This window comes from Rhinolophus sinicus, linkage group LG05 (assembly GCF_036562045.2).
Source record: "Rhinolophus sinicus isolate RSC01 linkage group LG05, ASM3656204v1, whole genome shotgun sequence".
Classification (NCBI taxonomy): Eukaryota; Metazoa; Chordata; class Mammalia; order Chiroptera; family Rhinolophidae; genus Rhinolophus; species Rhinolophus sinicus.
The window spans coordinates 85930673-85943121 of NC_133755.1; the positions used below are offsets into that span (position 1 = coordinate 85930673).

The window sequence follows — 12449 nt, forward strand, 5'->3', positions numbered from 1 at the left end:
TTAAAGCCCAGACTGTTGTCTGTTGTCATCATGAGCTGAAATGCTCATCAATTATGAGGCACATCCTCCTCTACAAGATGGGTTCCAGGTGATGGGTACTCTTGAGAAAATCCCGGCAGGAGGGTGCGGGGTGAGGGGAATCCAGGCAAGTTACAGTGTGCTTTTCTTGAAATTATTCATATTTTTTAGAATAAGCTGCTTTTTCCTCTCTCTCTGTGACTTAATAATGTTACCAAATATGGTGTTTGGCATACCAAGTGGAAGAAGAATCTTGAATTCTGGACAATTGAAGTGTCATTTTGGAATGAGAAGGCTTAAAAACATTTGCCCAGCATTTAGACCCTTCTTGATCCTTTGCTTGGTGCTCCACCACTGAACCTTTCTCTGGGGAGCCCAGGCAAGGATCTGTCTTCCTCTGCTCCCAAGAAGGGCTGATGGCTTCTCGGAGGCCTCCCCTGAGCCCCGGCCAATGGGTTGCTGGTGCTATTTTGGGCTCCCTCTGACTGTCCATTCTCCACCCTCACCCCTTCTTATTCAGCAGTCTCCTGGGCAGTAACAGAGCTCTGACAAATAAGCTGAAACACTCATAGCCCCCAGCCTTGTCACTGAGATGTGAGTAGTGAATTATTTTCAGTCAGCACACGTGACAGATGACATCACATGTGTGGCAGGTGCCCAAGCACAATTTTCAGAATGCTATATAATGTCACATTTCCCTCTCAAGAAAGCATCTTGCAGTGGGTTTTTAATTTTTCATTCTTTTTATCAATATATACAAATATACTTTTACATAAACCATAAATCATAGATACTTATTAAAGTACAATTTTTTTCTCATCTTGCTTGGCTTTATCTCTTCTACACAATTCATCTTCCACCGCCCTTCTACCTTCAGCTAACACATCATAACAACTCTGTAAATATCCATTCTCCATGCTCGTATGGTCATATATATGTGCACATGCATGCACACACACACACACACACACACACACACACACACACTTATATACAAACGGGCATGTGAGGCTCTTGCTATTGTTTGTTTGTCCAGGAAAAGGATCACTTATACCCTTTTGCCCCATTGTCTCCCTTTTTTCTCCTTTCCTGCTCTGTTGAATTGTTAAAATTTTGGCAGTCCTACCCTACAACACTCGCCCCTATCTTTTTTCTGATCCGCTATTGATTTGACTGCTGTATGATGTATTTTTATTTTTCTTGAGTTAAAAAGGAACTATAACAATGTCTGTAGTTATTGCAAATATATCCTGCTTCCACACACATCCAGGGATGTAGCTTGTTATAACTGCCCATTGTATATCCCCTCGCCTTATTCCCATCTTGCTATTCTTACTTAAAGTTTCAGTTTTCACACACACACACGCACACACACGAATTTTATTGTCAATAGTTAAATATTTTTATTTAAATATTTTGTTTTATGCTCATCATTTTTAATACACATAATTGTTTTATTTTTCAATAACAGTTGACATACAATATTATATTTGTTTCAGGTTTACCATATAGTGATTAGACATTTACATAACTTAACAAGTGATGACCTGATAAATCTAGTACCCATCTGACACAATAAATAGTTATCACAATATTATTGACTATATTCCTTATGCTATACTTTATATCCCCATGACTATTTTGTAACTACAAATTTATACTTCTTAATCCCTTCCCTTTTTGTACCCACCCCCAAGTGCCCTCCCAGCTGGCAATCATCAAAATGTTCTCTGTATCTATGAGTTTGTTTCTGTTTTGTTTGTTTATTTATTTTGTTTATTTATTTTGTTCTTTATATTCCACATGTAAGTGAAAATATTTGTCTTTCTCTGTCTGACTTACTCCACTCAACAAAATACCCTCTAGTTCCATCCATGCTGCTGCAGTTGGCAAGATTCCATTCATTTTTATGATTGAGTAATATTCCATTGTACATATGTACCACCTCTACCCCACCCATTCATGCATTGATGGACACGAAGGTTACCTTCATATTGTGGTGATTGTAAATAAGGCTGCAATAAATATATGGATGCACATGCCCCTTCAAAGTAGTGTTTTGGGTTTCTTTGGATAAATAAACAGAAGGGGGATTACTGGGTCCTTCTTTGTCTCTTGTTACAGCCTTTGTTTTAAAGTCTGTTTTGTCTGGTATAAGTACTGCTACACCAGCTTTTTTTGTTCTGTTTTGTTTCGATTTTCATGAAATATCTTTTTCCATCCCTTTACTTTCATTCAGTGTGTGCCTTTTGATCTGAAGTGAGTCTCTTGTAGGCAACATATGGGTCTTGTTTTCCCATCCATCCAGCCACCCCATCCCTTGATTGGAGCATCCAGTCCATCCACATTTAAAGTAATTGTTGTTTGATATGCATTCACTGCCATTTTATTATTATTTTTTTTATTATTATTATTATTTATTTTTTTTTTGGTCTTAAGTCCCTCTAGCATTCCTTGTAATACTGGTTTGGTGGTTAGGAACTCCTTTAACTTTACTGTCTGGGAAGCTCTTTATCTGGCCTTTGATTCTAAATGATAGTTTTGCTGGGTAGCATAATCTTGGTTGTAGGTCCTTGCTTTTCATCACTTTCAATATTTCGTGCCAGTCCCTTCTGACCTGAAAAGTTTCTGTTGAGTAATCAGCTGACAGTCTTGTGGGAGCTCCCTTGTAGGTAACTAACTGCTTTTCTCTTGCTGCTTTTAAGATTCTCTCTTTGTCTTTGATGTTTAGCATTTTTATTTTTATGTGTCTTGGTGTGGGCCTCTTTAGGTTCATCTTGTTTGGGACTCTGCACTTCCTGGGCTTTAATATCTTTTTCCTTCACCAGGATAGGGAAGTTTTGAGTCATTATTACTTCAAATATGTTTTCAATTCCTTGCTCTCTCTCTTCTCCTTCTGGTACCCCAATGATGGAAATGTTGGTGTGCTTGATGCTGTCCCAGAGGCCCCTTAAACTCTCCTCATTTTTTGGGGTTCTTTTTCCATTTGCTGTTCTGATTGGGCATTTTCTGCTACCTTGTCTTCTAAATCTGATTCAATCCTCTGCTTCATCTAATCTACTGTTGATTCCCTGTAATGTATTCTTCATTTCAAGTATTGCATTCTTCATTTTTGACTGGTTCTTTTTTATGTTTTCTATCTCCATTTTTATGTTTCCTATCTCTTTGTTGAAGTTATCCCTGAGATCAGTGAGCATCCTTTTAACCAGTGATTGGAACTCTGTGTCTGGTAGATTGCTTGTCTCCATTTTGTTTAGTTCTTGTTCTGGAGCTTTGTTCTGTTGTTTCATTTGGGCATATATCTTTGTCTCCCCGTTTTAGCTACATCCCTCTGTTTGTTTCTATATATTACGTAGGGCTACTATATCTCTGGGTCTTAGGAGAGTGGCCTTATATAGTAGGTGTCCTAAGGGGCCCAATGGTGCAGTCTCCTGGTTACCCAAGCCAGGTGCTCCAGGTATGTCCTTTGTGTGGGTTGTGTGTGCCCTCCTGTTGTAGTTGAGCTTTGGTTGCTGTTTGCATGTCAATGGGAGGGATTGATCCTTGGGCTGATTGGTTGTGAGGACTGGCTGTGACTACAATGGAGGAGCTGTGGTGCAGGAACTAACCCTATGTTGCAGCATTCACTTTAGCAGGACTCTGGTGCCTGCTTGATCTACCCTCTGGGTGTGCTGCTGCAGAGGCAACCAGGTGGTACTCTGGCTGGGTCCAAAGCTGGCCATCTGGCACGCTGGCCCAAGGGCCTCCTTGGAAGGGCCCCTGCACAGGCCAAGTTCAGCCACAGCTTGTGCTCTGCCGGAGCCACCTGGCATGAACCACAAAGCAATCCACAGATAGCTGCCACCCACACTGGGCTTGGAAGTGTCTGGGAGAAGCCACGCCCCAAACTGAAGTTGATCGCCACTAGTGCATGGCTTGGTGCTGCTCAGCAAGAGGTATGGGCATGCCAAAGCCAGATGCTGCTGCTTTGGGTTTTATGAACCTTTTGAGAGATTTTAGGAAAATCTGAAGCATGGGCCAAGTTAGGCCATTAGTATAGAAAAGCCACTGGAAATGGCTTGGATAGGCCCACAAGTTGAGTAACGCAGAGTCTCAGGGAATCACCAGGTGAACAGTGTTAGCAAGTTGATGGAGACTCAGATATAATGGCTGCCTATATCTGCATGCCAGGAGTGGGGAGTACTTAACAATGAAATAATGGGTCCTACCAGCACTTCTGTCTGAAAGAAAGCTGCCCCTCTAGTCCTCACCCTACAGCCAGACAATTCAGTGCCTCCTCATATGACCCTGCTGCCTTTCAAGCTGCTGCCCCAGAGCTGGAACTCAGAGTAAGTCTGTGTGTGAGTCCTTTAAGAACACCTGGGACTCCAACAGCACTCTTCCTCACTCAGCCACAATCGCCACTGGTTTTCACAGCCAGAAGTCACAAGGACTTCTTTCCCCAGTACTGGAACCCTGGGCTCAGGAGCCTGGTGTGGGGCTGGGACCCCTCACTCCTCCAACTGAACCTCTGCAGCTGAAATATTTCTCCTGATTTTCAACTGCCACATGCAGGTGTCACCCTAGCCCAGTTCACATCTCAGCCGCTCCTACCAGTCTCATGTTGGCTTCTACTGTATGTCCTTAGTTGTAGGACTTCTGTTCAGCTAGACATCAGGCAATTCTCAATGATGGTCGATGTGTAGTTCAGTTGTAATTTTGATGTGGTCACGAGAGGAGGCAAGCACAGCGTTTACTTACTCCACCATTTTTACTGGAAATTCTCATCATTGTTTCTTTTATCCTATATGTTTCTCTGTTTATTTTTCTTCTTACTGATCATAATAGTTTTTTAAATGTATGTAATTCTTATATGCCCAGCTCTCATTCTAAACACTTTACATATGTGACCTAATTCAACCCTCACAGCAGATACTATTATTGTCATTTTTTTAACTTGCCTAATGGTGCACAGGTAAGTGGCCCAATTGGTATGCAAACCAGGTAGCCTGACTCCAGAGTCCAGGAACTTAACTTTCATGTTTGGCTATCTCTCAGTTGAGGTCTCTTTGGGGCAGGGGGGTTCTGTGAGTGGTTTATAGTCTGAATCTTCCTCATGACAGCAAATGTCTTTATTATGCCCTCACCTATGAATGGTAATTTGACTATCTATAAAATTCAAGTTGACGTTATCTCTCTCCATTGTCTCCTGGCACATACTGTCATTGAGGTGGGGGCCGTCTAAATTGTTCCAATGTAGGTTCCCTGGAAGCTGGTAGTACTGGGTCTTTTTTCCTTGAAGCTCTGTGGTTTCAGTATGATATGTTTAGGGGTAGATTTATTTTTATTTTTCCTGCTCAGTACTCAGAGTGCACTTTTAACCTGGGGGCTTATGTCTTTCTTCAATTCTGGAAAATCTCAACAGCTATCTCTTTAAATATTGCTTCTTCCCCATTGCCCATTCTCTTCTTCTAGAACTCTCATTACATAGATGATGAAGCCTCTCCATCTCTCCTTTGTGACTTTTAACTGCTGCTTCCCATTTTTGTCTCTTCTGCTTTCCGTGCTATGTTTGGGTGAGTTTTTCTACCCTATCTTCCAATTCACTGATTTGCCTTTAAAATATGTCAGGTCTGGCTTTTTTCCCTTAATCCTTCTATTGTTCTATTGTTGTTGTTGTGTTTGTGATTGTGGTGGTTGTTTCACTCACTCCTATTTTCACTTCTAATTTTCTTTTCTGTTCACTTATTTCATTTATACTATTTGTTGCATGATTTCTTACTCCTTTTTAAAAAATATTATGCCTTCATTAATCTCTTTGAGTATTTTCAACACACTTATTTTAACATCTGTCTTGGAAGTATAGACTGGCACCGTCATTATGGAGAGCAACACTTCAAATTAAGTATTCAAAACTGCTGGGACCCAGTAGAGAAATTTTCTCATGGACTTATAAGACTACATGTTCAAGGATGGTCATCACAGCACTGTCCGTGTTAGTGGGAGGCAATCTAGTTGTTCAAATCACAGGAAAGGAAAACAAAATGTTGGGGTACACACTATGGGTTGTATGGAGCAATCAGAAAGAGAATTAAATGCACATACAGCAAAATGGGTAGATGTCAAAAACACAGTACTGATCAATAAACAAGAAACATTCAGAATGAGATCTGTAGCACAATATTACGTTCATAGCTTTAAAAACTTTAACACCAATTGTAAGAACACATACAAATGCATCAAGCCAATTAGAATGCCGGCCTATTGGAGAAAGAGGGGAATGGATATGGAGATGGGCATGAGGCCTGGGGATAAAAATGCACACATTCATACATACAGACTGATGAAAAGGGTGTGCCGTAAACTGAAAAGTAAAACGAATTCAACCCTCTGTGCTTCTGCATCAATAAATGTCTTTACCTGCCTGTCCAGGAAATTACTTCCATCTGTAATGATTCATGTTCCAGCTATTGATTTTGTTATCTTTTTTAGCATTAGATTTCTTCATATATTTTGGCATTTTGGTAGGCAGGCCCATTTTTAATGAAATATATTTTATTTCTTTCTCTTTCTCTCTGTCCCTTTGTGCTTATCCCTCTCTGTCTGACAGACCTGTCAGGTCCCCAACACAGAAGTAGCTCTAATAATGATCATTTGGAATGATGCTCCATGGCATTATTGGGCTGCAGTTGATCTGGTCATAGAGTCAGTTGCTAGGCAGTTTGGCCTAACAACTGCAAAGAGGCTGACTTTGTACCTTTCTTCCTCTTTGGACTTGTGGTAGACCAGCCCCAAGCAGGATCTGGCAGCACTTTTTTCTTTCTCAGTGTCCATTCACTCACATGTTGTGTGATGAGGTTTCTCACCCCAACCTGCAGCTTCAAACTCTGAGCCAGGCTCTTACCCCTGTCTTGCATGGTACACTTTGCCTCACGCTCCTGCTTCTGGACCCAGAGTCCTGCCAGCTGAGGCTTCGGCTCCACTCACCATTTTGCATTTCTTTCCCGCTGCTGGTCTTCAGAAATATGTCTTGTGATCTAATCTAGCAAAATCTTCTTGATATTCTCTGTTTCTTTTTTTTTTTTTTTAAATTATATCCACCCTGGCTATGGTGGGAAGAGGTGATTCCTCTCTCAATAGATATTCAAATCATACGAACAAGCTTAAAACCTGATGAAATATATATTAACAAAGAGGAGAGGAAAATGCCCGATTTGAAGGCATCCAAGGATTTGCACACTCCAGTTTGTTGGAAATTCATCTAAAGATTACAGATTTAATTTATGCTAAGCCCATTATTTTTACAAGTAGCTTTACAAACAGCCTTTAGGGAAGCTAACCTTTTAGTAATTAACATCCTCTATGTTAGTACAAAGAAACTGGCTTCCCACATCACAGCTGAAATCAACACCCTAATTCAGAAGCACCTAATCAGACCTTCCCTTTCAAAGAGGCTCCTTAGACAGAAAACATGATCTGCGTGCTGTCCCCTCACCCCACTTCTGCCACCGATGCTTATTATCAGTTGATTTCACTGGAGTCCTACAGTAGTACAGTTAAACAGAACTGATTTGACCGGAGCCCAGAGCCCCAGGACACTGGACTCTAGTATAAATAGAACTTATTCTCCCCCAGTCCTACTTCTCCCCTCCAGCCCCTCCACAAGCCAGTGTAAACCTGGCCTTTCCCCCACGATTGCCCAATAGTCCTCTTTGGCTGCAATGCCTTTCCCAGCCCCACCTTAACACCTGTGCTCTTTTGAGGAGCTACTCAAGTCTCAGCTTTAGTAATGAGCCTTTCCTAATGCCACTGACCCACCTTTTCCTCCTCTCAACTTATCTCTACTAGTGACCTGACATTTAGCCACTTGGCCTGTAGGGTGTGTCATCATATGTATACAGTGTCCTTCCAATCTGTCTGAGAGTGACTTAATACCTAAAACGAGTGCAGTATATATTCCTTATGCTGGTACATTATCCCCTGATCCTCCCAAGAATCTTGAGATACAGTAAAGCAGATATTATCACAGTTATATTATTCCCATTTTTGAAATGCTAACATTGAGGCTTAGAGATGTGACATGACCTGCCCAACTAGGAAGTGGCAGAATTGGGATTTGAACTGAGCTCTGTCTACCAACAAATTTGTAATGGAATTTCTAGTATAACCAAAATGGCAATGATGTTTGCTTCGTCTCAAGTCCAGTTCCAAGTAATTGGTTATAGCTGCCCAAGATGCTATGTTGAAAGATCCAGGCTCAGCAGGAAAGCAAACCATCCATGATGGAGGAACAAGGTCAGCCATGGGCCCCACTTTTACAGGAAGAGCTCACCTGTATGCCATCCCCTGTATCATGTTAACTTTCCTAAGCTAGGATAGAGTCTTCTACTCGTTTGTATATTCCACATAGTATTTAACATATAGTGGATGAGCGTAAATAGTTAATGATGTGACAGCTGCACCGACATCTTCAATAAGGCACAGAAATTGCTTTGCAGCCTGCAACAGCAGTACTGGGGGAGTCATAAGTGAATAGCTCTGCTCTAGACCAGCTAAGCAGCTTTCACGGGGTGAACGATTCCTAACTAATATGCATGCAAAATAAAGTGTGAAGCTTGAGGAAAATTGTTTTATCCAAAAGACTGAGTATCAATGCAAGAAATAAGCATTGCTTCTTCTGCGTGATGATAATACTTTTCATATGCACTCCTTGGTGCGGAGAAACTGTATGCCGTGCAGAGCCCCACCTCCACGTGGTTACTTCTAAGGTCATGCACCTGGAGCTCCCCGCATCGCTGCAGGCTCCGTGTACCCCAACCCCACTGTCAATTAATGAATCAGAAAGGGAGAGAAGGTGTTTCTGGCATGTACTGTTGTAAATTGCTGGAAACAAAAATTACTAATTACCATTCTCCTACAAGCCGAGCTCTCCTCCCCTCCCCGGCTTCCCTCCCAGAGTACCTCCTGCCTCAGGCTGGGAGTTCTCTCTTGCCGCTTCATCTCTTTACCATACCTCGGGATGGGGATGTGTCCAGGAACCCAGGCCAAAAGCAGCAAATTTATCAGCATGCTCATGACAGCAAGCTGCATGCTGAGTGAATTCTGCAGTCCCCCTCAACTCTTTCTTTTGCCAAAACCCGTGGAGCTGCAAGATCCAGCAGATTATAGAGACTTATCTTCACATGAAGAATGGCTCTGTTGGAAAATGCAATTAGCTATCGTCCATAAGGCTATTTTAAGAAGCTTGTTTGGGAAGAGCTCAAAAACAAAAATTGCTGTGTGATGAGAGATGTTAGCCAATTCTCCAAAACTGAGAGTCACTAAACACATTTTAAGCCTACCTTCATCAATATGAAGCATTAGAAAGACCCACTTTTGTCCCCTAGGGCTAGCTCATTGTTCTGGAAGGAGGTATTTCTGTTTGTGGGGATTATAGAACTTTCAGTCCTGGTAGCAAAATCCCCCTCTTTATTTCCAAGAGCAGCTCTTCCCAGATTGGGGGCTGTGGAGAATCCTTAAGCCCATCATTCCAAAATGGCTTCCCCAGGGCTTGGGAGAGGGAGCCTGGTCATTCCAATAGGAGCCGGGAAGTCATGACATCCTACTGGGGACAAGGTGTGAGGTGGGGAAGCGCATAGTTGGGGAGACCCATAGTTGGGGAGACCCGTGTCAGGGAGGCAAGTTGTCAAGAAGCCTCGATGTCAGCAAGCTAGTTTTCCAGGAGGAGTGCAACCCAGTGTGTGCTCTCCTGGAGCAGGTCACTGCCTAACCTCATTAGGAAGGAGGGACCCAGGCACATAGGAGGCTTGTGGTACAAGGCACATGTGCCAGATACCCAGAAACAGGCCAGGCACCAAGGCAGCAGTGGCTCCCCACACTGGACATGACAAAGCTCCTAATGCCCTACTCTTAATCAAGAAATGTGTCTAAATGGCGTGTTGCATTTGTCACAGCACCATCTCCTTTTCTCTGAAGACTGTATGTGCTACACTTCTTTAAAATTCAAGTCAGCAGTATTTGCTTCCAGCAGACTGGCGCCTCAGCCCATCTGCCCCGCCCCAGACCCCCAACTTCTTCACTTTGCTGATAAAGACAATAAGGGTTGTGTCGGTCATAGGGGGAGGAGATGCCATCTGTGGCTGTGGCTCCCCTGAGTTTCAGGTCATGTTTCTGTTGGTTCCAGGCTCTTCCAACACTCATCCTTGGGTCAGGTTTCCACCTCCCCAACTCCCTGAGTTCCCACTGTCCCCCACTTGGAATTAGGGTGCAGTTCTGGCTCATGCCCAAGCCTTGGCTTCCTCTCTGTGCACAGTCCTCTCCAGTAGGGATGCATGGAAGGCAGGGCGCAGACTTGCTCAATGACACACCTGGAAACAGCAGCCTCGGGGGAGCAGAAGGAACTGGTGGTGTGGTGTTTCATCCAAAAAGGACAAGTACAAGTGGAGAAATCGTAGCATCCTCAGATGTATGAAGGGCTCTCGCTGCCAACGAGAGAGGATCCTTTCTGTACGCTGTTCCAGAGAACAGACCAGGTCCAAATCTGAAAGTTACAAAGAAGCGGGTGTCGACACCACATTAGTAATTCCTTATATGCAATGTAATCAATGGAACAGCCTACATACACACAAGTTGGAAGTGAAATGACCATTTCCTTCTGTAGAAGGGATTCCTAAACTGGGTGGGAAGTTAACCTGAATGACCTCTGCCCTCCCTCCCAATCGTAACATTCTGGGAGTGCCCTAGAACTTCCAGTGAGTGTCAAGGTCTCCTGCGACTTATTTAGTGTCTACTCATCTTTTGAAAACTCATTTCAATGACAGCCTTTGAGATGTGGAATGTGCTTTCTGATAAGAAAGAAATGTATTAAACACAGGAGCCATGAAGTTCCCAGGCCTTCTTGGAATGTCCCAGTGGCCTGATCACATCTCCCAAATGGGACCTGCGATATACTCATAGACAGAACCGACACTTTAACAAGTGTACCGAGTCCTTGGACATAAACAAACCCCGGGGCTGCTGTTTCACCCATCCTTCAAGCATGAAATCATAGTTTTAGCGATGGAGAAACCTGGAGGTCATTTCGTCCCAACTCCCACCCAGGGCAGGCATTCTCACATTAACAACCCAACACGTGGTCACCCAGCTTCTGCTTGAGCACTTTCAGGAAGGGGCTCACTGATTCGCTGGGAGACTTAGTCCATTTTAAGACAACTTAATCCATGTTGAGACAGTCCTCATCCTAAGCTGTTTCTTCCTCATATTGAGACCCAAGTCTGTCTTCATTCAACGTGACTTTTGCCTTCAGCAGTAGGACAAAATTAAATGTTTTCTTATCCATCTTACAATGTGTAGGTTTCTAAAGATAGCCATTATCTCCATACCTCCTCTCCCTCCAAGTATTTTCTTCCCCATCTAAATGTCTCAGGTCACCTCAGATATTTCTCGTATGACATGGTTTGAGATCCCTCACCATCCCAGTTACCATCTTCTAAATATTTTCTGTTTTACTAATGTTCTTTATAAAAAGTAGCGCCCAGAACAAATACGAACTCTGGTCTGACCACTGCAGAGTATGGAATAGCTATCACCTCCCTTGATCTACACACTATATCTTTATTAATGCAACCTAGAAGTTTTTGTGTTTCATACAAATGATCAACTATTGTGTTCATATTTAGTTTATCATTAACCAAAGCCACCATCATTATTATTTGACACAATTTCATATAGCTTAAAAGAATGAAGTGGATTTAAAAGTGGCCCTATAAATTATTAAAATATTAAATCCTCTCTTCCTACATAAGAGAACAGAGCCCTAGCAAAGATTATCAGTGACAGACTAAGATAATTGAATCCAAAGGTGAAATGTACATTGGCAGTGATGTGCCAGGGCTTGGCTTATGCAGCCTCTTCTTCCAACAAAATCCAGGGCATGGAAGGGCTTGTCTTGGAAGCTATGCCCACTTTAGTCTCCCTTATTCTTCTTTGTTAGCTTGCCACATGCTTCTGAGACCAAGTCTTCCTCCAGCCCATTGGGAACTCACTAGTGGTTTTCCTTTGTGTCTTTGACAGGTCGCCTGAAGGAAGAAATCACCCAGCGGCATCTGCAGCAAGTAGCTCTAGGTGGGTACAAAGTAGAGCCTGCGGGACAAAGGTGAAGGTAATACAAGCTGATCTGTCCACACCCAGCTGAAAGACAGCCTGTCCAAAACCCTCGGGGAGGTGAAGGCAGGCAGGGTTTGCTGTCAGGGCGGCTTTCTTAGGAGGCCCCTCCTCTCTGGGACCAGTTTCCCCAACCTGCATGCTTGGTCCCAGATGTTAACACCTGGCACCCCATTCGCCCAGCTGCTGTCTCATCCTCCTGATCTTTTCCATCCCACACCCCAACCTAGATTCACTCCCTGTGTACCAGCCCCTGAGGGTCCTGCTCTGAGCTTTTTAGAGCCACCACT

The 12449-nt window shown here is 43.1% G+C and overlaps 1 protein-coding gene across 2 annotated transcripts in view; it reads left to right on the forward strand.

Annotated features, from left to right (window-relative positions):
- KIF6 (kinesin family member 6) overlaps positions 1 to 12449 on the forward strand; it is a 408069-nt gene that overhangs the window by 342991 nt on the left and 52629 nt on the right. For both annotated transcript variants that reach the window (XM_074332873.1, XM_074332874.1), the window contains one exon: positions 12070 to 12120. In XM_074332873.1, the coding sequence (XP_074188974.1) occupies positions 12070 to 12120 (51 nt within the window). The remainder of the gene's footprint in view (positions 1 to 12069; positions 12121 to 12449) is intronic.